The sequence below is a fragment of the Colias philodice genome, chromosome 23 (genome assembly GCF_061535455.1).
Source record: "Colias philodice isolate Cphi_HAF_F1 chromosome 23, ilColPhil1 Martin Lab GWU primary, whole genome shotgun sequence".
NCBI classification, from domain to species: domain Eukaryota; kingdom Metazoa; phylum Arthropoda; class Insecta; order Lepidoptera; family Pieridae; genus Colias; species Colias philodice.
In genome coordinates, this window is record NC_143108.1 from 24,361 (window position 1) to 51,077 (window position 26,717).

The 26,717-nt window shown below is 36.2% G+C and overlaps 2 protein-coding genes across 2 annotated transcripts; one reads left to right on the top strand and one right to left on the bottom strand.

Moving 5' to 3' along the window:
* Window positions 1-7,698: 7,698 nt before the first annotated feature.
* Window positions 7,699-10,583, bottom strand: LOC149477816 (uncharacterized). The gene is made up of 3 exons (XM_089709653.1): window positions 10,400-10,583; window positions 8,601-8,822; window positions 7,699-8,489 (listed from the first exon to the last, which is right to left on the bottom strand). Exons 1-3 carry the CDS (start codon window positions 10,581-10,583, stop codon window positions 7,699-7,701), a joined length of 1,197 nt encoding a protein of 398 aa, XP_089565779.1.
* A 1,006-nt stretch (window positions 10,584-11,589) lies between these two features.
* Window positions 11,590-17,405, top strand: LOC149477817 (uncharacterized). The gene is made up of 2 exons (XM_089709704.1): window positions 11,590-11,950; window positions 12,857-17,405. Exon 2 carries the CDS (start codon window positions 13,062-13,064, stop codon window positions 13,977-13,979), a length of 918 nt encoding a protein of 305 aa, XP_089565830.1. The 5' UTR covers window positions 11,590-11,950; window positions 12,857-13,061; the 3' UTR covers window positions 13,980-17,405.
* The last annotated feature ends 9,312 nt before the right edge of the window (window positions 17,406-26,717 follow it).

A 26,717-nucleotide genomic window follows, 5' to 3' on the forward strand; every position in this document is an offset into this window, starting at 1 on the left:
AGGTTTCTACAAAAGTTACTTTAGTGTACGTGAGGTTGCTGAAAAAGTTAGGTTAGTGTGGTTGAGGTTTCTATAATAGTTAGGTTTCTACAAAAGTTAGGTTAGTTTAGGTGAGGTTGCTGAAAAAGCTAGGTTAGTGTAGGTGATGTTTCTAATATAGTTAGGTTTGTTTTGGTTAGGTTAATGTGAAAGTTAGGTTAGTTTGGGTTAGGTTTCTATTAAAGTTAGGTTAGGTTAGGTTAGGTTTCTGTAATAGTTAGGTTAGTTTAGGTTAGATTAATGTCAAAGTTAGGTTAGTTCAGGTTAGGTTAATGTCAAAGTTAGGTTAGTTTAGGTTAGGTTAATGTCAAAGTTAGGTTAGTTTATGTTAGGTTAATGTCAAAGTTAGGTTAGTTTGGGTTAGGTTTTTTTAAAGGTTAGGTTAGTTTAGGTTAGGTTAATGTCAAAGTTAGGTTAGTTTAGGTTAGGTTAATGTCAAAGTTAGGTTAGTTTAGGTTAGGTTAATGGCAAAGGCTTAGGTTTCTGCCCTGGGTAGGCCTCTTTAACAACTTAAAAAAAAAAAAAAAAAAAAAAAAAAAAAAAACCTAACCTAACCTAACCTAACCTAACCCTGCAGAGCATATCGGACCGTCTCCCTGAACTCAGCTATGCTGTTGGCTGGGATACTCCCCCTTGACCTCAGAATACTCGAAGTCTCGAGATTATATGAGATCAAGAAGGGGGTGTCGCACCCAGCGTTGGGAGACAGGGAGGTGGAAAGAATGGCTCCGGCGATTGAGGACCCACATCCGGCAGAGCAGGAAGGGCTGGGGTTCGGGCTGGTGGACGAGGACTCGTATTCCGACGTGGCTAATAGCCACGTACATAGGATCTACACGGACGGCAGCAAGATTGAGGGTCGAGTCGGAGCCGCCCTTTCCGTATGGGAGGGGGAGGCCGAGACGAAGGCCGTCAAGCTTGCTTTGCCGCCGTATTGCACCGTCTACCAGGCCGAACTCCTAGCGCTCCAAAGAGCAGTAATAAGAGCCTGCAAGAGTGGAGTGGCGAAAGTCGGCATCTTCAGCGACTCCAGATCGGCCCTCCAGGCAGTCACACTCGGTTCCCCCCACCCCCTTGCTGTGCAAACAAGAGCGGCCCTCCGAAAAGCTGCTTCGCAGAGGCGGGAGGTCGCTCTGTTTTGGATCAAGGCGCACGCAGGGCTAAGGGGGTACGAAAGAGTGGACCAGTTAGCCAAGGAGGCCGCTCTGGGGTCGAAGAAGAAACCCGACTACGATCTGTGTCCTGTTTCATTCGTCAAGCGTATCCTGAGACGGGATACGATCGGGGAATGGGACAGGAGATATGATGTGGGGGAGACGGCTGGAGGCACGAAGCTCTTTTTCCCAAGCGCTGCTGCTGCATACAAAATAGTTCGGAAAATAGACATCACACACCACGCCACACAAGCACTGACTGGACACGGTGGATTCGCCTTCTACTTGAACAGATTCAAGCTGAAGGAGAATCCATCGTGCCTGTGTCAGCCCGGAGTCGACGAGACGGTTTCTCACCTGTTGCTCGAGTGTCCGATTTTTGCAAGAGATAGATATGTTATTGAGCAAAAATTGGGCATCGCGATGACGGGTGAGAATCTGCCTGCGGCCCTGGGGGATGATACGAGAACTGAATTCTTGGAATATTGTAAATACATTGTTGGGGTGGTTAACAAACGAAACTGTTGAAAAGTTAGGTTGGTGTAGGTGAGGTTTCTATAATAGTTAGGTTAGTTTTGGTTAGGTTTCTACAAAAGTTACTTTAGTGTACGTGAGGTTGCTGAAAAAGTTAGGTTAGTGTGGTTGAGGTTTCTATAATAGTTAGGTTTCTACAAAAGTTAGGTTAGTTTAGGTGAGGTTGCTGAAAAAGCTAGGTTAGTGTAGGTGATGTTTCTAATATAGTTAGGTTTGTTTTGGTTAGGTTAATGTGAAAGTTAGGTTAGTTTGGGTTAGGTTTCTATTAAAGTTAGGTTAGGTTAGGTTAGGTTTCTGTAATAGTTAGGTTAGTTTAGGTTAGATTAATGTCAAAGTTAGGTTAGTTCAGGTTAGGTTAATGTCAAAGTTAGGTTAGTTTAGGTTAGGTTAATGTCAAAGTTAGGTTAGTTTATGTTAGGTTAATGTCAAAGTTAGGTTAGTTTGGGTTAGGTTTTTTTAAAGGTTAGGTTAGTTTAGGTTAGGTTAATGTCAAAGTTAGGTTAGTTTAGGTTAGGTTAATGTCAAAGTTAGGTTAGTTTAGGTTAGGTTAATGGCAAAGGCTTAGGTTTCTGCCCTGGGTAGGCCTCTTTAACAACTTAAAAAAAAAAAAAAAAAAAAAAAAAAAAAACAGTAACTTAAAATATTTCTGTAGCCCTTTGTAGAAGTCCAAATTCAAAAATTTTCAAATATTATTTATCAGTTATCATTTTTTTATTTAAAAAAAAAATTAAAAAAAAATAGGTATAAAATTGTGCAAACCGAGTTGATGTGCCTAAGAGATGTGGACTGGGAGGGTGGGTGGGCGCTGCGTTTCGTTTTTCGCCGATTTCTCCTAAACCGGTGGGCGGATTTTTACAAATTTGGTATCAAATGAAAAGACTTTTTGGGCCGCATCCCTGGACATTAAATTGAATGGGGTGCATAGCCCAGTTCAATAGATATGAGAGGTGGCTCCCAACGTGATTTTCCTCGTTTTCTCCTAAACATGTAAGCAAATCCTCCTGAAATTTTTATCAAACGATAGATCTCGTTATTGCGCATCCGTAGACACCAAAATCGATAATATTTATTTACTGGTTGATTAATTATTCGAGGGAGAGATTTAGCGCTTTTGGAAGTGATTTTCCCCTACTACTCCTCAGCGGGTTGATAAATTTTCACAATATTAGTTTCAAATAAAAGTTCTTATTGTTGCGCATCTATACATACCAAATTTAATGAAATTGAACAAACGATTAATAAAATATTCGACATAAGATTTTAACACTAATCCGCACTATAAAACTCGGTTTAACAATAATTATTATTATGTAGTTATTTTGTTATTTACTTTTATTGTTATTTAAAGACACCCTGTCTTACACCATCTTTGAAGTATTTTGGGTAAAAACAACAAAAACTTAACGTACACAAATATAATAAAATAAAATAATGCTGTTTTAAATTTGTTATATTATGTAGTTAAATGTATTATATTATAATATAGAAATGTAAAAAAAAATAAGTTTTAACTACATTTTATAACTACTATCCTCCGCAAGCAGTCATTTACAAGAATAAAGAATAATAATAATTAATTTTTAAATATTATAATATGTCTTAAGTGTACCTTAAAGATAAAAAAAACACTACGAATCCACACATTACATCTAAATAGGTTATATAAATTATAATATCATTTGATGTCGATAATTCGCAGATAAACTAAAAAATAATAATTAGCATGCCCACCCGGGCTCGAACCTCGGACCTTTTGGGTGTGCTTTAATCACAGAGTGCTGCTGCGTTTATTAAAGTTTTTCATCCGTCGCATAGATGGCCTTGTTTCCAAATATAAACATTTTCATTATATCTATCGGTAATCATAATAATACGCATAAATAGATAAAAATTAATTTAATGTAGAATTTATTTTAATCATCATTTCTATAGTACTGTCCTAAAAATGGCATAATGGAGTGTTCGCGACAGATCGTTCGATATAATTAATATTACTTGAGTAAGGTGATAATAGATGGCGGTAATTTATTTTTATTATTTCTGTATCGCACTATGATTATTTTTTCTCGAGTCCATATATTGTATGGTCAGTGTAGCTACAATTACCCTTCATGGGTTGGTCTTATGGTTTTTCGGATGTTCGGTTGTTCGGTTCTTTGGTTCTTTGGTTCTTTGGTTTAGTTGTTACTTGTTAGTTGTTACTTGTATTGGTTGCTCGGTCTAAATTTTAGAGTTCAGACTTCAGACCGAGCAATGAGCAATCCAGCCATCCAAGAACATTGGATGGACACTAAGAGCACAGACTAATAATAATATACTACGTATTACGTATCTAATAGTATTTTATTTTAGACTCTAAAATAAAATAGCGTCCATCGCAAAGTTATGTTTCAATTTATTTGTAAGATAAAAGAATGTTCCCAATTGCCCACAACATGAGAACAAAACTACCTTCCCATAGATCCTCTTTTTTATGGGTTGTTGAATAGATTGGTGGGGTAAAGCAGTTCTTAGTAAGATTAGGATTTGGATGGGTAGGAATAGCGGCAAAGTTTTGAAGTAGATTAGTAGGAAGACTATTATGATGTTAGTCGATCTGTATGAGTATGACAAATATGGGGTCATTAAAACAATCCAAGATTGCGCTGACGAAAATTTTACATCTTTTCGTCATGGGTGTCATTTCCATGGTTTTTGTGGTAACTTTAAACTAATTAGAGGTCAAAATCAAAATCCAAGATGGCGCCGACGAAAATTTTACATCTTTTCGTAATGGGTGTCCTTTTCATGGTTTTTGAGAGGGCTATTAACAAATCCCCAATGTTACCGTCGATAATTTGGTATATTTTTCTTACAACCGTTTACATATTTTTCAAGATGGCGGCCGTGGGACAAGGGTGGCGACCGAACCCCACAAACTTGGTTTTAGCTTCACACTGACCCCCCTCCACACCAAAAAAAAAAGACGGGTTGCACTCCGGGAGTGCCGGCAGAAGTGAAAACTTGATTATTAACGTTCAGCATGTTTGATATTTTGGAATGGTATCCCCCTTACGCATGGAATATAAGGGCAAAAAAAAAATCCGTCTTACGCTTTTTCGATCAGGCCACGTGTCCTGACGCGAGTTTAAGATTTTATACCCAACGCCGCTAAAGAAGTTTTCACTTCAAAAATAAAATTACGTCCACTAAAAAAACGCAAGGTAAAGGCCTACGTCCAAAAATGTAACATTTCAATGGACTAATAATAAGCAAATTCAATAAAATCGAACAAACAGTTAATAAAATATACCTACGAGATAAGTTTTTAACGCAAATCCGCACTATAAAACTCGGTTGAACAATAATTACTATGTATGTACATTGTTATATTATTATTTACTTCTATTTTTACTTAAGACACCCTGTCTAACACTGTCTTTAAATTTGGTAATCTGAGTAAAAGCAACAAATACTTCACGTATACAAATAAAATAAAATAAAATTATGCTGTCTTAAAATAATTGTTATACTTACCAAGTTGTAAAATATATTATTATAATCTTATTAGGTATAATATACAAATGTATGAAAAGAACGATGTATCTGATGCTGTACATTATAAAACTACTCCTATAAATTTTAAAAGAATAGAAATAATACTAATTAATTATTACCTACATAATGTGTGATGTGAACACAAAAATACAGCTAAAAAGAGCATGCAAAAATAATATAATATCACCTGATGTGTATAAAGTGCAGATAAACTAAAAATTAAATTACATAATTATTTCTTGTACAGCCGGTCTCGAACCCCGGACCTGTAGGTTCACGTCCGAAGCTATGGTCAGGGTCACAAAGCCAAAGAATACAAATAAGTACATACTATGCACAAAGCCACCACTGCACGATCGAAGTTGCCAGCTGTAACAATTTCTCATCCATCGCATAGATGGCAGGCACCATTTTAAAGCGGTTTATTCGCGGGATTTTTATTTTATTTTATTTCGTGTCTTACAAACGTTATTGCATAATTTTGATTCGGAATCGGTTTGTATTGTCTGACACACATTATGGTGCTGGTATCTTCTACTGGTAGTTATCGAATCGCATCATTTGTTGGAAAGCAAATACATGACATATTTATACTTTACTAGGTACTCGTTTCAGAAAATTATCATTAAGTAGGTACCTATATTATTGAGTCGATACATATCAAACTCCGGTAAGTCCATCCTAATTCCTAACAGAAATGTGGGAATCGAGGTATTTCTAATAACTTAAAAAAACAACATGTTAGGACCTTTATAATTTATGACGGATATACTTTAATACATTTGAATTGTTTTTACGAAGAAAAAGAAAATAATGTATTACTTGCTGATTATGCCACAAAATTAGACTTAAGTCTGGACATACAGGCGTTTGATATGTACCAGCAAAACTTACCGGGATTTGAAAAGCATCGTCTTGGACTTACGGGAATTTGAAATATCTCTTATGGACTTGCAGGGATTTGATACAACTCAGTTTGGGGACGTATTCAGGGTGGTGGATATGGGTAAATAGTTTGTAGCGTTGTTAGTATTAGATATTTAAATAAAACATGTAAATTAAAAGATAAAAATTATTATTATTATTAACCTTTATCATATCACTGCAGGGCAAAGAGAGAGATCAAAAAATCAAAACGGTTGAAAAAATCTCAGTACGGCCCTGAGCTTCATGGCTAGGAATAACTACTGTGCGTCTAGTTTCATTTATCTTTTAGCTTTTTTCTGAGCTTTGTCCGTTTTAGCTATTGGTATTGTTTTTTTCCTTGCTTTGTCTGAAACCACATCCTCTATAGTTAAACTGTTTTCTTCCGTCATTTATCAATAAAAACGATTTAAAAGCGTTGGTCACACGTGTTAGCTTCAACAAGATTAAGAGAAATGGCAGCCATCTTAGTGCCATACTGCGCTCTGATTGGTCGAAATGGACTTGCCTGAGTTAGATAAACCACTGTCAACGGATATACCGGAGTTTGGAAAAAAATATTTACTTTAAATCTTATTTTAATAGAGATGCGATTGACTTACCTTAATTTGAAAAGTAGTGACTGGTGTAGTTTTACAATTGTAAAATAATTGGCGCCATTGTTATCTCAATTTTGGCGGGGAGTGGACTTATCGGAGTTTGATATTATGTATCGACTCATTTATTATAATAGTTGCACAATAGTAGGCTATTTTTGTCAATTCCAATAAATAAATCAAAATAACAAAATCACAATCACTTTATAATAAAGACCACCCATTAGAAAAGGAGGGGAATATGATAAGATATTTGTTAAAAAAAAAATGATCTTCTTTGAAAAATATGATGAAACAAATACTACACGACACAAAGAAAGATTGCGCTCACCTAAGATCCGCCTTGCACTGTATAGAAATAATGCGTATTGCATGGCGATAACTATTTATAACCACTTACCCATAAACGTTAAAGAATTGAAACTGAATTTTTTCAAAAATAAACTGTATAGACTGCTACAAGCTAAAAATTATTATAGTGTTAAGGAATATTTAAATGATCGTGACATTAATGTATGAATCCTAATTGAATTTAATTGTAATTTTATGTGTAATTGTTGTTATAATTGTTTATTAATGTATTTTGTGGGTAATTCTGTAATTGTCTATTAATGTATTTTATAACTTGACTGTATTAATTTGTAAATTTTTGCACGCCATTTAAAATGGCAGTATATGCGATAAAAAAAAAATTTTGTGTAACACCCTTATGAACCATATACGAGCAAATAAATATATTTGAATTTGAATTTGAATTTAAGAATGAAGGAAAAATAAATTACGGTCCAATTTCGGGAAGTGGGAGGGGGGTAAAAGTGGTTTATCTCTAAAAAAGTTAATTGGCTAAGTTGTAGGTAATATAAAGAGCTACAATTTTTGTATTTACAATTCTTTCACATAAGCTCATTTGTACATTAGCCCAAAGGAAACAAAGCCTTCGCCTTCTGCCAGTGCGGCAGGTAGGGCCGGTTGACGTTGCTGTCGGAGATGGTGCCCAAGCGCACGCCCCACTGCGGGTACGCGTACTCGTAGTACTGGCCCGGCTGGATGTTGCCCACCTTGTATATCCAGCCGACGTAGTACCGCAGGTCGGTGAAGGCGAACACCCGGTCCTCGTTCACTCGGATCTCGAAACAGCCCACTCCCACGAGGTACTCGCCGCTGAGCAGGGCGCCGCCGTTCTGAACTCCGGCCAAGTGGTTCACGTTACGTATGCAGATGAATTTGCCCCACCATTTCGGCAGGTACTTTGAACAATCGACTATCTCCGAGCGCTTCGCGGTGGTGTAAAATATCTTATAGTTCTCTTTGATGTGGAGTAAGTACTCGTAGCCGGAGCCGGCGAAGAGGAGGTCGTTCGTGAGGTTCGAGTGCTTGCCGGTCAGGAGCGCGCGGTAGGCGTACATGTAGGACGTCGGCGGCGTGTAGTACACGTAGATCTGGTCGAGGCTGACGAGTACGGTGACGTCGTGGCGCGGCACGTGGTCACCGTGCGGCCCGTGCTGGTGCTCGGGGCTGGCGCTCTTGGGCAGCACGCGCCACACGCGCCACACGCGGTAGCGGTACGGCGTCGTGTGCTTGCCCGCTCGGCCCAGCGCCCAGATGCGCAGGTCGCGTTGCCGGTGCATGTACGGGTCCAGGTAATTCGCAGACGATATCAGCACCCGCTTGTTCATTATGCACGCCGTGGAGAGGGGCAGAAAATCTGAAAATCGAAGTGTACGTCCAGCTCCGAATTTTCGTGAAGTATATTTATTATTATTAATCAATATTATTTAATTGTTGTTATTGGTAATAGAACAAAAACTGTAGGTACCTATGGAGATGCCCGCGATGACGTTTAGGCGGCGGCGGTTGGCCTGGTCGGTCCAGTCGAACTGCGGGTACCAGGACTTGACCCGCGTGGGCTCGGCGCGCTGCCAGCGGAAGAAGCTCATCCTGCTGATGGTGTCCTCGCGGTTGGGAGCCGGCGTCGTCGTGGCCAGGTCCCAGAACGCCTCCGCCACGCGGAGCGACAGCGTCACGCTATAACCGAAATCTGCTTCAGATCATCTCCTCGTTATATACTTCTATGCAACGTAAAACACTTTATGCAGCAATTTTACTTACAATAACATTTTAACATTACATTGCATCTTTTGACAATTAATTTTGATTTCAATACTGGTTTTTCTCAGATCATACAGCGGCATACTGACGGTGTTGGATCATATCGAATGATTCATTTTGAAGCTGTATATCGAAAACAAAAACAAAATAATAACAAAACATCCAAAACAAATGCGTGCCGATGTGTCGAGGCAATTATAATATGCAGTTCAATATTTTGTATTATCCAGTTGACTGTCCGCGCTAGCGCAGATGATGTGGCCCTCCGGGCTATCTCTCGGTAGGTGCTAAAAAAAAAAAAAAAAACTAAGTGACCTGTCCCGAATAAAAAGTATAGTTGTGATTACGATAAAAAAAGATGCAGCTAGACAGGTAATAAAATAAGACATCAATAAAGTTGAAAATATATAATACTAGCGGTCCGCCCCGGCTTCGCCCGTGGTACATATTTATGTTTTCTCTACATAAGAACCATCCTGGTACTTCAAGGAATCTAATAAAAAAAGAATTATCGAAATCGGTCCACCCGTTCTCGAGTTATGCGCTTACCAACACATTTTGCGATTCATTTTTATATTATAGATTATACTTCGAACTAACAATTTAATATAAAAAATAATGATAATTCATGGTAAGTAGGTACTTTTTTTTACCGATTTTCTGGCAACCTAAATTTATTACGACAAATAAATGCTCTCGGCTACATTTTTACTTACTTATTTACAAACTAGAGACTAGACTCTACTCCATTCACATTTATTTATTCAATTAGACTTCTTGTAGAAGCACTTTTGAATCGTCAAACATATTTTTAACATTTACCAACGATTCGTATCTATGGAGAAGAACCGGAAAGAAACTCAATAGTTCCTGTTATAAAATCATTTCAATCTTACAATTTCTTTTTACTTAATATGTAACTTATACCTAACTACATAAAATTATACCAAAGAAATGCGTGTAATTATTTATTTATTTATTTAACAGTTTTATGTACCATTACAAATTTTACAATCATATAATAATATTAAAAGAAAAGGAAAACATTCATAGGACATAAGGCAACCTTAACGCTCATCAGCGATCTCTTCCAGGCTGCCCAAGGTAAATATTTAATGGGTACACTGAAATAAAGATGTGGCAATGAAAATAAAGATAAAAGAGAAAAAAATAAAATACATATTATATGAAAAATAATAGAGGATATAATACATAGTTACTATTATTTTAAAGGAAAATCTAAATCAGAGAAATGTTTATTTACTTAAAAGAGTTTTAAAGGAACTTTTCGAGGAAGCTCGAAATAATTACTTGTATTTAAAAGCGTATACCACGACCAATAAATGAATTTTTAACTTTAGATAAAATTAATAATGGTAACGGTAAAATGGTATTTCAATTTTATTTTATTTCTGTTCCTCGTGCCATAACAGTGTCTATCTCCTACTCTTGTGTGTAAGGCAGCGTTTTCGTGTACATGTAAAATGTTATATACTGTGATAGTACCGTCAGAGATACCAACTTGATGACTCGCCAGCCGGCAACGCCGCACGCCCATCCCAATAACGCCGCACGCGCCGCACGGCAACGCCGCACGCTCATCCCGATAACACCGTGCGCGCCGCACGGCAACGCCGCACGCCCATCCCGATAACGCCGCACGCGCCGCACGGCAACGCCGCACACCCATCCCGATAGCGCCGCACACAGTCACGGCCGCACTGCGCCCGAGGCTAGCGGGCGGTGAGTGCGGCGTTGACAATTTGTACTCTACTATGTATAAATAATATTATACCTAATACGAACGATCTTCAAACCCGTCTGTAGCTTAAAAATGTGTTATTTGTGTAAACTCGACTTCAATAATTGCGAGTAAAATTACGCGCTAGACCTTCATTAGATCTGAAACAAATGCGGTTAATGGAAAAATCCAGTCAGCTTACATGAAAATTCTATTAATAAACAGTACCTACTCAGTGGCCTCAGAGTTTGAAAAGAGTGATTAAAAGGTCAAGAGTGAGAGAGGCGGTGAATAGGCCGAACGAAGGGTACCCGGGTGCCGCCAACTTGCGGTTAAGTTTTTACAAATAAATGTTTGTTATTTCTTTAATTATTTAACAACCGTATATTTTAGATAGTACTAAAATTGTAAAGTACTGTACATAATGTTTGTAGGTAAGTAAATAAATATACACAAGTACGAGTTTTCCGGCCGTGGCTTTCTTAGTCTTTTTAAACATAAATTTCCAATTACATCTATCACCTGTTTCATGCATTTTTTAATCATTTATCTTCAGCTCTCTATGCCCAATGAATGAATTAATACAATGATTTCAGTCTCATAGAAGGAAATTGGATTGAAATAAACACTCAGCAAAGTCGGAATTCCCCATTATACTGCAGCAGCCGGCGCGTGTGTTGTGAACAACTGAAACATAATTCAAACCAAAGCGTCGTTTAAAGAGCTCAACTCGTTCTGTTTGCTAAAACTAAAGGGTAAAATCGTGCTCTAGCTTTATGAAGGAAACCTGTGTGATGATAAACCGGAAAAGCGGGTTATAAACTTATAATATTTAGCGTACTTCACGGTCGTGCCGTTTTTATTTAAACCTTGAAAAATAGAAAATTCAGTTACTTATTTGAGAAATTTTAAGTAAAGTTGATATATTATAATTATTAAGCCTTCCCTCTCGGACTCCGTGCATTACGGACGTGTTTCTTTCTCTAAGTATTAATACGATTTAAGCTTAAATTGAAGTGATTTAATTAAAACGAAATAATAGGAGCTCATAAAGTTGAAGAGTTCTCATTGAGATAAACAAAACGAAGGAATATAACGCTGTTTCTTTCATTCATCCAACGGATCGTACGAATCAAATAATATACCAGGATACCATAACATACAAGCAGCTGTTAATCATCACTAATTAGTGCGCGTACGCATCGAAAACAAACAACGCATCTCAACCACGCATCTCAACCACCAGCGCAATACTAACTACGAGTACTAGGAGCGCATCGCACGCAGGAGCTGGCCGCTAAGTACGAGTCAGGGATGTAACGGAGGTAGTTTTATCGGAACCGAAATCGGAATCGGAGTTTTTAAATTTGGTTTATCGGAATGGAATCGAAATCGGAATCGAAATCGGAGGCAGGGTCAGTTTGTTTAAGGACAAATAAAACATGATTTATGACTATAAATTCTTTTCATTTTTATTTTTTATTATAAAATAAAAAACAACTGTGAAAAAAAATTGGCATAATTCCAAATGAACAAAAGATAAAATTAATGAATCTGTCAATTTCCTTAGATTTAGCATGAGAAGTGCACCATTTTGTATTCTTCAGCAAAGTTTCTTTTAAAGTCATTTGTTTTTTAGCATCCTGAAGGGGCGTCGAAGTCGAAGGCTGTACAGTACCTTTTTTTTCAGTTTCTGACTTAATGAATTCTTCATATTCAGTGGCATGGACAGACTTCAAATGACTTTTTAAGGACGTTGTCGTACCTCCCTTTCTTGAATACGTCTTCATACACAGTTTACACTTTGCCGAATCTGAATTAACTTCATCGAAGTAGTTCCAAATACAACTGGACTTAGGTTTCATTATCCCACACAAAAACAGATCACTTTCATTGATAATAAGCCGCAAAAATCAAAACAATTATCTATAACCTATAAACGTGTCTTGGGCGTAACAAATAATAACAACTAACAAGTGAAAAAATAATTGATGATAGAGTGCACGTAGTGGGGGTCGGGGGATTCCCCGCGCGACATGTATGAACCTGTTCGGCACAGGCCGTCGCGCGCCGCCCGCTTTGTTTCGTTCGACCTCCGATTAACATCCGATACAAAAGTATCGGAACCGAAGTCGGAACCGAAAGTGTAATAATAATCGGAAGTTCCGACTTAACGGAACCGGAATCGAAGCTCCGTTACATCTCTGGTACGAGTCACGAAGAACGAGACAAAATTGTGTGCGACGAAGACAAGATAGTGAGTGATTCATCCTATTCATCACCACAACGCATCTATCGCTCATGCCGATACTTTAAAAAGACGCTAAGTGATTTTCAACCTTGTATCGCGGTCATAGGTACGACTTCGTATTACAATTATTTACAGTATAGAAAATAATACATCGGAAGTAATACATAATAAAAACGATGTCTGTACGACGTTCGCCACCTGATTCTCAGCTTCAATTAAACACACCAAATACGACATTACAATACAATTCGGATTCGGCTCTCAACATTTCGTGTATACAACAATCGGAGGACAATTATTTTAATATAACAAAACGACAAAAACGTACATTTGCAGAACTTCCCATTACAACGACCGCGTCAACTTCTGAAATAAAATCCATGTTCGTCGAACTGAAAGAGCAACAAGATGCGAAATTCGAATCATTGAACCATGTTTTAACTACTATTATGTCGCAAAATCAGGAGATTCAAAAATCAGTTGAATCTATTTCCGGGCAACACCAGGACTTATTATTAAAAATACATGAATTAGAACAAGAAAATAAGGAATACAAAGATCGAGTGGCATCGCTGGAGATTAAACTGGAACAACTTGAAAAATCGGCCCATTGTACTACACTGGAAGTGAGAAATTTACACAAGCAGCCAAATGAGAATAAGAGCACTCTTACTAATATTATTTCTAACATCAGTTCGACACTGGGCCTCGAATCTCCAATTCAAAATTCAGATATACGAGAAATCTTTCGCACGAAATCAGACACCGTATTAGTGGATTTCACTTCATCTCTCCGTAAGGAATCATTCGTATCGCATTATAAAAATTACAATAAAAATAGACGCCAAAATAAAGAATCGCAATTGAACACGGAGCATATAAACCTTCAGGGTCCAGCGCGTCCTATTTTTATCTCAGAGTTTTTAACAAGTAAATTAAGAAGAATTTTTTATATAGCCCGCGAAAATGTAAAAAATAAAAAGCTGTTTGCGGCCTGGACCTCATACGGAAAGATCTATATTAAAAGGGAACAAAGCTCAACACCCGTACGTATTTTAAATGAAAATGATATTTTATGTCAACTATCAGCATGACTATATTATGTACTACCTCTAACCATCCACTTAATTATATTGTTGCATATTACAAATAAGTTTACACATTATATCTCTTGTTACTTTTATATCAAATGTTTACTTTATTTTATACCTATTTGCGGACCACACATCATAACTACACACAATAAAACAATTAACAATCAATTTACTTACTACACAAAATACACGAAAATCAAATACACATACACATACAATATTATATACACACTCCCGACCGTGCCGAATAAATATTTGTTTACGAATTCTAGCCTCGACATTATTACCAATCTTATTTTTCTGTTTCGCTTGTTATCCAAAAAACATGGAGCTGCCACTTGTGTTTCTGATCAGAGTCTTAATCATTATTTTAATTATGTTCCTATACTTTATGTGTCACGGTGTTGCCGTCGACACCTAATTTTATTACATTTGTACATAAAATAATGCCCATGGTTGAAACATTGAACTCTGATCTAGATAACATTCAGGTGGCTAATTCTATAGTATGCGACATAGAAAATATAGATAAACATATCATAAACTCCAATAGTAAATATAACTTAAATCTCTTGTCACAAAACATTCGCAGCATAAATTGTAACATGCCGAATCTTAATACTTTTCTCCATAGATCTAAAGTTTCATGGGACATCTTAGTGCTGTCAGAATGTTGGCTTTCAGCAAATAGAAACATCCCTAATCTCGACACTTATCAATGTATATCAACATCTTCGCATAACACACAAAACGAAGGAGTAGTTATCTACTACAACCAAAATCTTATAGTAACGCATGAGGAACCATGTATTAGTGATGCTAACTGTTTATTAATATCCATCAACTTAGAAACATGTATTATAGCAATATATCGCCCGCCAAGCCAAACGAACACAACAAATTTCATAAACTCTTTAGATAAACTTCTCTCAAAACTAAATTCGTATAAAACTATTATATTATGCGGTGATATTAATATTGATATTTCAACAAACACATCTGATAAACGGGCTTATGACTATCTTAATTTGCTAGCAAGCCATCGCATTCTACCCGCTCACACTGAGCCTACTCACGGAAGAACTTGCCTTGATCATGCTATGATCAGAACTAACCTAAACGCTACTTGCTTTATTATCGAATCGTCTATCACGGACCATGAGTGTGTTGCTGTAAACCTTAAGCAAAATAAATCATCCTTCAAAAAACATAATATATCGTATCGCGTTGATTTTTCTGGTCTCGACTCAGAATTATCTAACACCAATTTCCATTATATCTCTGAATATAATGACGCTAACATAGCGACTGATAAATTTGTAAGTCATCTCACTAATATTATCATCAATAATACCCGCTCAATTAAAACTCCATTAAGGCAAAGAGTACGTAAACCGTGGATCACTAAGACACTTTTGCGCATTATGCGAAATCGAGACAATTTATATAAAAAACTAAAGCGAAACCCAACCAACGAAATTCTAAAAATAACTTTTAATCGCTACAGAAACTTCTGTAATTCTCAACTAAAGAAAGCAAAGCGTACTTTTGAAAGGCAAGAGGTGCAGAGATATAAAGGTAATAATAAAAAAATATGGGATTCAATTAAACAAATTAGTAATTGTAAAAAAGGTTCTGAAAATAACTTAAATTTAGCGTCCACAATTCACACAATCCAAAATGCCAATGATTTTAATAGTTTCTTCACTAACGTTGGTACAAAATTAGCTGAGGAGATTATCAGATCGAATCAAAATTCACAGCTAGAAGTTGACTCATTTTTCCAGATCAGTCCATCCTCTCTTGACTCTTTCGTACTGATTCCTACTGATAAAGACGAAATCCAAGCTCTTATTCATAGTTTGAACAATGATTCATTATCCGGCGAAGACTTAATTTCGGGTAAAATTATAAAGAAATATAGTAACTTGTTAATTCCACCAATATTACATATCTGCAATTTGAGTATGGAAACCGGTATATTTCCGAAAGCTTTTAAAATAGCTCTGATAACTCCAATACATAAGGGAGGTGATAGAGACTGTGTGAATAATTATCGGCCCATATCTATACTGCCAACGTTATCCAAAATCTTAGAACGGATAGTTAACAAAAGATTAATCAGTTTTCTGGAGACGAACAATCAACTTTCTGTCAATCAATATGGGTTTAGACGTGGTAAATCTACAAGTGATGCCGTCCATGAACTTATCAACTCAACCATCACAAATTTGGATACTCATAAAAAATGTTTAACAATCTTTCTCGATTTAGCCAAAGCATTTGACACGGTCTCTATCCCTCACTTGTTATATAAACTGGAGCGTAGTGGTGTGCGTGGTATCCCACTAAAACTAATGAGTGACTATTTGACTGATAGAAGGCAACGAGTCAGGCTTAATAATGATGTAATCAGTGGCGAACTATCAGTAAAATATGGCATTCCTCAAGGAAGTATCCTCGGGCCAACGCTTTTCTTGATTTACATCAATGGGCTGTGCAACCTCAATCTATCCAAGGGCAAAGTCATTACCTTTGCCGATGACACTGCCCTTTTCTTTGTTGGTAATTCATGGGAGGAGGTATTCGAATATGCTCAACAAGGATTTAACAGTGTCTGTAAATGGCTTCAATACAATATCCTTACGTTAAACGTCACAAAAACCAAATATATGGTCTTTGCTCATAGATCCAAACTACTTCCATCGACATCTTTTACTATTACAGCCCACTCATGTTCTTCAACTATCTCAAATTGTCAATGTCCATCACTCGAGAGGGCTGAAACAATAAAGTATCTTGGCATAACCATTGATCAGGTACTATCATTCAAACCACATATAAACATACTAGTGAGCCGATTGCGTAAGTTAATTTTCATTTTTAAGGGTATAAGGCACATTGGTGATAAACAAGTGATCAAAATGGTATACTTCGCTTTAGGTAGTTCTATAATAAATTATTGCATCACATCTTGGGGCGGTAGTGCCAAAACTTACCTGTTAGAAATTGAGCGAGCTCAACGCTCAATTCTCAAAGTTGGGGCTGGTCTTCCATACCGTTTCCCTACTACCGAGCTGTACAAAACGTGGGACGTATTGACTGTTAGGCAATCGTTTATACTTCAAACTATAATTAAACAGCATACTCAACTAGATTTTGACGAAAACTTACAATATAGCCAACGCCGTAAAGACAAAATATGCCCAACCTCATAATTCAAAAGTTTTCATTCGCACAATTTTTTCTGCTTCATGGGACCTTTTCTTTATAACCGATTGAATAAAACGTTAAACATATATCCCCAAAATAAATATAATTGTAAATCAACTGTAACTAATTATTTAAAATCCCTAGACTACCAACAAACTGAAGATCTTTTAATTACCAAAACCTAATTTTCTCTTCCTCACTGTATCCTTCTGGTTCTGACCCACACACTTACACACATAAGCAAATATCCACGCTCAGACGCACACACACACACACACACACACACACACACGCCGACACTTAAACACACACGCTGACACACACAGGCACACACCCATACAAACTTACATATACACGCGCACAAATACATACAAACACACACACGCAGACATTCACTAACACATTGGTCACGCATAGATCTATATTTTAAGAGCCTTTTTAAGTATTAGTATTAGTATTAAGTTCTGTTCTTTTTTGTTTTTCTCTTCCCATTATACTTTATTATTTAGTTCTTGAAACTATTAGTGTATTTAGTAGTGCTATCCGCGAGGGGGGCTAGTGATCTGTACTACAGGTCTTTCACAGACCTATTTCAGACACTAGTCCTTCACAACGAAAATGCTACATAATTACATATTTAGTTCGTTTGTAATAGCTTTAAGTTGTGAAGGCAAATAAATTCAAAAAAAAAAATTCAAAATTCAAAAATTCTTTATTTGGAACATAATAACAAATTGTACATAAACTTAAATTACGATGACATCCGTAAAAGCATAAGAGCTGTGGCACGGATGCCAACGCCCACCTCCATACATAAAATAAGTTCCATCTTAATAATGTAACAAGTTTAACAATAATATGCAAATTAAGTCGGTTAAAAATAGAAAAAAAAAAAAAAAAAAAAGTAGTACAAAATTCTAGACAGCAGGTGTGTTTGTGAGACTGAAGGTGTGTATTCGTGAGTGCATGAGTATATGAGTGTGTGAGTATGTGAGTGTGTGTGCAGTGTGTGTGTGTGAGTATGTGCCAGTGTGTATGGGTTTTTCCAAGTTTTAGACTGTAAATTTAATAATTTCTTCAGTTTCTTCATACGAACGGGACAAAAGCCAATCAAGGACTATATTTTTAAGTTTAAAATTACAGAGTGGGTAGATATTTAAAACCTGATTGAGTTTATTATAGATTAAGGAACTAATAAATGGATAGTGGCGACCAGCTACCGCGGTTCTGCGACGTTCAATAGTACACACCCTGTCATATCTACGCCTGGAATTTATAAGGTTGGGGTCATAAGAAGTATCCAAGTGTTTTCTCATAACAATTTTTAGTATATATAATTGACGTACCGACGGCACTTGGCATAGGGCATACAATTCGCTAGTTGGAAAGCGGAGAGGTTTGTTGGTGATTGTCTTAAGTACAGCCCGTTGGGCTCGTTCCAAGCGAATCATCAGAGATTTAACACAACCTCCCCAGGAGGTTAGACAGTAAGAAGTAACGGACTGAATCAGTGCGTAATAGACCGTTTTAAATAACGGAAGTCTATCACTCCTCTAAGGCATTTGAAAACATATGTTAATTTTCTGACTTTAGAACAAACGGTATCGATCTGTTGCTTCCACGACAATGTTGGATCTATTGAAACTCCCAAATATTTTAAACTAGTGGCTCTCTCCAGATGTGTACAACTACATTGAACAAAAGGGTCAGTTTTGAGACAGTCATGGGCGCAAATGGTGAATGTTAGTGGGGGCATGGACGAAATTTTGGGCGCAAAAGTTATAAATTTACTTTTCGCAATATTGAGGGTAAGAAGATTTTGTTGCAGCCAATATTGGACAAGTTTTAAGGCGTTTTCAGCAACACTACGTACCTCATTCCATGTCTGAGCATAAAGAATCAGAGTAGTATCGTCAGCATACGAAATTATTTTACAATTATTGAGAGAGAGGTCACATAAATCATTAATGTAGAGTAAAAACAGGGTAGGTCCTAAGACACTGCCTTGAGGAACGCCGAATGAAACTGAAACATACTCACTCTTGATGTTATTAATAACGACACATTGTGTACGGTCAGAAAGGTAACTTCTAAATATATCCAGAACAGAGCCTCTGATACCACAACGTTCCAATTTGGATAGAAGAATAGAAATAGAGACAGTGTCGAATGCTTTAGAGAGGTCCAGAAAGAGAGCTACAGTTTTCAGTTGATGCTCAAAATTGTTAATAATGCAATTAGTTAATGACAGTAATGCATCTTCTGTAGATAGGCCCCGTCTAAAGCCAAACTGGTTTTTTGAAAAGACATTATTAGAATTAAGAAATGTAAGAAGCCTGTTATTTAGGACTTTTTCAAAGATTTTGGATAAAGCTGTAAGCACAGATATCGGACGATAATTTGCGACACTATCTCTATTTCCACTCTTATAAATCGGATGGACAACAGCTCTTTTAAAAACAATTGGAAACACGCCTTTTGATATGCAGAGGTTTAGGACATAACAGATAATAGGGGCGAGAACTTGTCTTGCAGATTTAATGACGGACGCGGGAATACCATCCCAGCCAACTGCACATTTGTCTTTAAGGTTGTTAATAATTGTAAGGATTTCTTCGTTTTCAATGTTCAGAGGTACCATTGAATTTACAGGAGTATTTAAAGAGATTTGAGGAAAGATGTTTGGGTTATTATAATTATTTGAAGTAGCCGATCGAGAATTATCAATAATTTTATGAGCCATATCTTTACCCACATTCGCAAAGTAATTATTGACTGAATTGACGGATAGACTGGGACAACTACACGAATTTAATAAATCACTTGCATTAGAATCCTTTCTTTTTTGTCCGGATATTTCCTTTATGACATTCCACGCAGCCCTGGGGTTCTTTCTGATTTTCTGGAACCTACTTTGTTCGTATTCTCGTTTAATTTTCTTTAAAAGCTTATTACAGAAAGTGCGGTAACGGATGAATATCAATTTGTTGAGAATATTTTCTGGGTGTTTCTTAAATTTGCGATAAAGTTTATCTCTGTGGCGAATACATTTCAGAAGACCGGGTGTAATCCAGGGTTTTATTATGCGTTTTCTACAAGGGATTGTGCGGCTATGAGAAGTAATTATAGAGGATAAGGTGTTAACTAGGTTGGTTGCTGACTCATCTGGATCAGTAGAATCTAAGACAGAGGAAAAATCGGTATTTTCAAGCACGTTCACAACCGAGGGAATATCAATATGAGTATGAACGGAATAATTATTCTTAGATGGTTTTGCAATTTCCGCATGTATAAAGCATAAAACCGGGTTATGGTCAGTAAACGTAGCATCAAGGACTAAAGTAGTAGCTTTGTATGGCGTACGAAGCATTACATGATCAAGACAATTGCCTTCGCGAGTTGGGAAAAGATGAGCAGGCAATAAAGCGTGTGAGGCCAATAAATTAAGATACTCATCGGTGGAAGGATCTGCGTTATTTGCAATTATATTAATATTGATATCACCGATGACCAGAATACTTTTGTTTGATTTGATAGAAAGGAGCACGTTATCTAGACTCGTAATAAAGGGATCAAGGTTCCTAAAAGATGGTGATCGATATAACGCTACTACAGCAAGAGAATTAGGAAATTCCAAAATAATACAATTAGCATCATTTAGTGGAGGTAAGGTTACTTTGCAACTTAAACCAGCTCGAACATAGGTGACCACGCCTTCATTTTGAGTAGTAAAATTAGATTGATGGTATTCGTATCCTGGAAGAATTGGAATGAATGGAGCCTTGCTTAACCAGCATTCTGATAGAACAAGAATATCAAGCTGATATCCGAGTCTATGCAGTAAAGTTTGAAAAAGGTTGAAATTACAGTTAATGCTTCGGATATTAACATGTAAGACTTTAAAGTCTCCAAAATTTTTAACATAAGAAATGCTATCCTCTGGTTGGCAAAGATAAGAATCAGACACCGAAATATTATCTATATCGTCATTAATAGTATTCAAGTCATTCATTTTATAGATAGAATAGAACAAGGGAATACTAACTGTGATGAAGAACTAAAGAAAACAAATCTAAAATCCGGAATAGTTGAGAAAGAAGTAAATATTTTGGAAAAGTGTATGATATGTGTAAATGTGGTGTGTGCTAGGTGTGTAAAATATTGTATGTAAAATTCATTATTACAATCAGAAACAATTATAAATGTAAAATAGATAAACAAATTTTTTATATAATATATATCACTAAGAAGAAACACTATGGAAACACATATTAATAGTCATATTAGAGTGTCCTGTTTCACCTTTGCAATATCCAATTCGGTATTAATTCTTATCAATGGCCCGTTTTCCTTTTTACGAAGAAAGATCTTTCCGTGCGACACCCAACAAAACTTAAAATTATGTGTGTTTGCAAGGTCACGCGATAAGAAAAACAATCTTTTCATTTTGGCCGAAAGATTTTCCGAAATAAAAATATTTTTTGATGGGCCCTTAATATGTAGATGTTCAGTAGAGAGCTTAGACGGTCCTTTATTAAAATTTCGGTACATACTGATAATTTTTTCTTTTAGCAGACAGCTAGTCAGATCAACAATAATTGTCTTTGAAGTGGGCTCCTTGGATTTAATTCTAAAAATGTCTTTCACTTCATGGGGCTGTACAGCAACATTTAATAATTTAGATGTTTTTAAGAATGTATCCAGGAGAGAGGATTTTGTTTCTGAGGTACAATTCGGGATATTTCTGATTTCAATGCATGTTGATCTAGACGCGCGCTCAGAAATCTCTAGCCTGTCTTCCAGTGTTTTAATGTATTTAGCGTCCGCATCCCGCGCTAATTCCAAATCATTTATTTTAGAGGATAAAGAATCACATTTTTCCGCTAAGAATTCAAACGACGTCCGCATAGTCTCAACCGAGTCACACAACTTTTCAAAACTTTTATTTTGCTCCTCTTTAAAATTTAAAAACATTTGCTTGATTTCAAGCATAAAACAGTCGAGCTTATCTTCGTCACATTCAGTGAACTTCCTTTTACGGAATGTGACATTAGTTTTTTTTGTCAAACTAGGCTCAGATGAGCAATGGTGTAAAGTTTGTTGAATAATCGGTACAGTAAGCACGCTGGTGGGCGCGTAGGCTTGGTCGCTAACATCCGATTCCACAGCCGGTGCGGGGGTGGAGGGGGGAGTGCGCTTGAGGGGCATGATTGTAGTATAACGTAGAAGCAGAGGGTAGTTTTAACGGTCAAACGGCAATCGCTAGGAGATTATGCAATGTAAGTCGAACAGCAGCGACGGAGTTCAAGTTATACTTGACGCGATCGACAGATTCATACAAAATTGCTTTCCGTCCAATATAAGTTGACCTCTAATGTTTCTTTCAAACTAATTACGAGCGTGTACTGATTTCTTCTTTTTATATTGTACGGGTCTGGGTTTATGATATTAATAGATCACTCACATGTATTCAGAAGATTTATATATTTCTGGTTCATTTAATTATAATAAAATTAAATTATTCACTTTATAACACGATAAATTATCGGATTAAACTTGGATTGAAGCAAAACACGTCTAAACTGCACAACGGTCCGGAGGGAAGGAAATGAACTTTTTATTTTTTTTTTTTTTTTATTATCTTAATAATACTATAAACGCGGAAGCTTGTATGTTTGTTTCTTTGTTACTCCTTCATGCAAATACTGCCCAACCGATTTTCATGAAATTTGTCTTTTTTCCTTTGACTACGCGGGCGAAGCTGTTTTCAAAAAGCTAGTAATATGTACTTCTAAATCGACCTTCTATAATAATTATAATTACGAAGACATGAAAGTACTGAACAAGAAATGGATACACTGGAGCTACGACGCGAGCGCGCGCTTATGGTTCATTATTATAATTGACAATCCCGTAGCACTGTGGGCCTGTGGTGTGTGGGCACCGAGCTGCTCCGTGGAGTGGAGCTCGCGGAGAGCCTGCTCCGGATGCGAGCCGCTTGAAGTGCACCCACCCATCATGCACTCAATAATAAATCTGAAGTGGACCTATTTAATGTTAATATGTATCGTTTGTCTCAAATTGTACCTTATTTTTAAGTCAGACTTTGTAATAATTGTTATCTTTGTGCGTGTTGGTATGTTTTGCACTGTAAGTCAAAGATGAATAAATAAATAAATAAGAAATCTCGCACACTACAAAAACACACTCACAAGGGCTTCACTAGGATCATCACATTAGACAGAAGAGTGTTTGCACTAGCAAAATAGCAGCTGTAGGTATATCTTCGACATTGATTCACCGCGCACCGTTGCGATTGATCAGGGAAGAACAAAAGGCAATGCGGGTCATCTAATTGTGCTTTGAGCAATGCGCGAGTGCTGTAAGAGAATCCGGGTTCATTAGTCGAGACGGGTCATATATGAACAAAGATGTTTGCTCTGTGTCTGGGTGTTAATTATTATCTATATAAGTATTTATTTAAAATTATATATGTATGTTTATCAGCCATCTGGTTTCCTAACACAAGCGAAAGCTTAGTATGGGATCAGATCGTGCCGTGTGTGAATATAGTCCCGAAATATTTATTTATTTATTTATATAAGATGAACAGAAGTATTATTACGGAACCATTTCAGTCCCACTAAATTATAAACACTTTATTTTTATTTCTAAAGCTTTGGAAAGCCTGCTGTTTAATGCCCCGGTGCTTGTCACACCACTAAGCCACGATATTGGCAAGTGAGAAGTAACCGTTTACACTTTACACGTAGGAGCTAGACGCACTAGACCAAAGTGGAGGTATTAGTTACCAGCCATTCGAAATGCTTTTTGTTTTCACTTGCCGATACAACTTGTCACTAACTTGTCAGCAAGCGACAACTTTGCGATGCTATTCGCATCTTGTAGTATTCACCAAAACTAATCCTAAGTAGTACTTGTACATCTTGAATCTCACTGTTTAAACATTGGGACTTTATTTACAAGCACTAAGCACTTATAGTGGAGTCAATTTAATAGGCAACATTATACGTCTAACAATTTTACCTACCTTCGCAGAAAGGTGCTTAAAAACTTGATTAAAGTGAATTAATCGTTACGGACTTGTATATATAATGTCAATTTTAAAAATCGTCAGGCAAATCCCTGTCCCAGTAATATAATATTATTTTCTTTCGTAAATTTAAGTATCAAAATAGGACAAATATCTATACAATTAAAAAAATTGCATTTATTCAGGTGTACTTTATAGTTCACTTTATAGGTAACTAGATTTCCGCCCGCGGCTTCGCCCGCGTTTTTAAAGGAAAACCCGCATAGTTCCTGTGCCCGTGGGATTTCCGGGATAAAACCTACCCTATGTGTTAATCCAAGTTACCTTCTATATGTGTACTAAATTGCATTGTAATTGGTTCAGTAGTATTTGCGTGAAAGAGTAACAAACACACACACACACACACACATCCTCACAAACTTTCGCATTTATAATATTAGTAGGATTAAAACTGCTTTTTACATTATCTCTCTGATTATTTTTTTCAATTTATCTATCAAATTAAATACTTAATATAATAAAATATAAAATAAATAATAATATTACCTTCACAATCGCCTAACAACGGTTTAGAGCAATCTTCCGTATCCTCTCCCATCTCACGGAACCGTTGTATTATCGATGCCTCCTAAGTATAATGAGTCAACTGACATTTTAGTAATTTTACAGGAGAGTGATTTGAAGGCAAATCGTTTATATTTTAATGAAATCAAATTAATTCGAAACAAAGTAAATGTTTTTTTAATAAAAATTGTAAGCCCTTCCTTTGGTATAAAATGATTTTGCTGATTTTTGTTTTTAAATGGCTTTTTTTGTAGATGGCTGGGTATACACCGGCGGGACTCAATAGTGAAATGGTTTAACTACCAGTTATATTTATGTACGTTGTTCATCAAAATCTATCGTTAACACCAAAATCACATGAAATAATGATTGTCATTTTATTAATTTAATTTTACTTTTGTTTGTTTTCGGGTTTGTTTATCTCAATAAATAATAAAATGCTGAAATTATGTCACTTGACTCATTATACTAGGAAAGTAATTAGCAAAGTTAACATTTGAAACCTCAACGTATACTGGACCAATGTAATTTACTGAGGTTTATTTTTAGGAATCTTTTTTTGTAATACCTTTTGATGTGTGGGATTAATAAAAGCTAGGAAGAAGAACATGAATAAGAAACCAATAACAACTCATTTTGAAGAATCACAATGTATTTTTAGCCATAATTAAGTAGGAATATCTTTTTAACATAATAGCTTTACTAAACGCTACAACGTGAACAAATCGCTATTAAAAAATATCAATTGGTAACTTACGTTTAACAATAATGAAAATTATAGAAATTAATAACGTAGTAATCCAGACATTTCTAGTGCTTAACAAATTAAAAATCAGTCGTTAGATCCATTAGAATCTATTCTAAAAGCTACAAGTAAAAACAAATCAACATTTAACAAATTTACAATGTTCCATCATCAAAGAGAAATAAATTAATAACGTAACAGTCTAAGGCATTTCTAATACACAAAAATATAAATTTTAACAAATTATAGTCATATATCTATAATCATAAGTCAGAATCGCTGTCGTTAGCTGCATTAGAGTTCGTTGAAATCAAATTATTATAAAATAAATGATACTCTTTAGGAATTACCAGTGTCTTACAAAGATCCATCAAATCTTTGTGCTTATTTTGGTCAACAGGAATGGGTATCTGATAAGCTAAAGAAATATTATTATCTACGTCAATATTTAACTCTTTTCTATTTCGTGTAGCTTTTGATATCTTTACACAATCTATCTACTTGTAACAACATCTTGGTATCTCGTTTTACAAAACAGCCTATATGGATAATCCGCTTAAACTAGTTCTTCTGTTACTTTATTCCAAGGCATTTTTGATCCATCATTGGTAGTTGTCCAGTTGTTTATAAGTTATAGCTTTGATTTAAAGTGAGTGAGACACTTTAGTAACTTTGTATGGCTTTTCATCGGATTTGGCAAAACTAAAAGCTGTAGCTGTCTTTCGTCTGTCTTTCAATTATAGCGTGCATACTGTCGCCTTCATTTGGACCCACTAATAGAAAGCTATGACTAATATATAACAAACTTTGAACTAGCTAGTTCAAAGTTTGTTATAGATATATTATACATATTATAATACATTAAGAATATAATTCTGTTTCTATTTTGGCCTCCACAGTTGTCTGACCTGAACCGGTAATCTTTGACACCATTACCCACCGTGTCTTCTATAAACTTGAAAACACAGCTGGAAATTTCATTAGCGCCTCTCTTTGCTGTCTGTTGTCATAAAAAACAATAACCATAATATCATTCATTCATGTCATCAATCATCATAATATCATCGATTCCTGTGTAAATTTTTAAAATTTTCGCGCCCTGTTTGACTGCATTCTGTTAATATTATTAATTTAACATGTTAAAGAACAATTATTATCTAAA

Coding starts and splice junctions, on each gene's coding strand:
- LOC149477816 (XM_089709653.1), bottom strand. CDS start 10,583: ATGGGTGTGCGGCGTTGCCGTGCGGCGCGTGCGGCGTTATCGGGATGG. Junction 8,823..10,399: donor TCAAGTTGGTATCTCTGACG/GTACTATCACAG, acceptor GATCTGAAGCAG/ATTTCGGTTATAGCGTGACG. Junction 8,490..8,600: donor CATCGCGGGCATCTCCATAG/GTACCTACAGTT, acceptor TTCGATTTTCAG/ATTTTCTGCCCCTCTCCACG.
- LOC149477817 (XM_089709704.1), top strand. CDS start 13,062: ATGTCTGTACGACGTTCGCCACCTGATTCTCAGCTTCAATTAAACACA.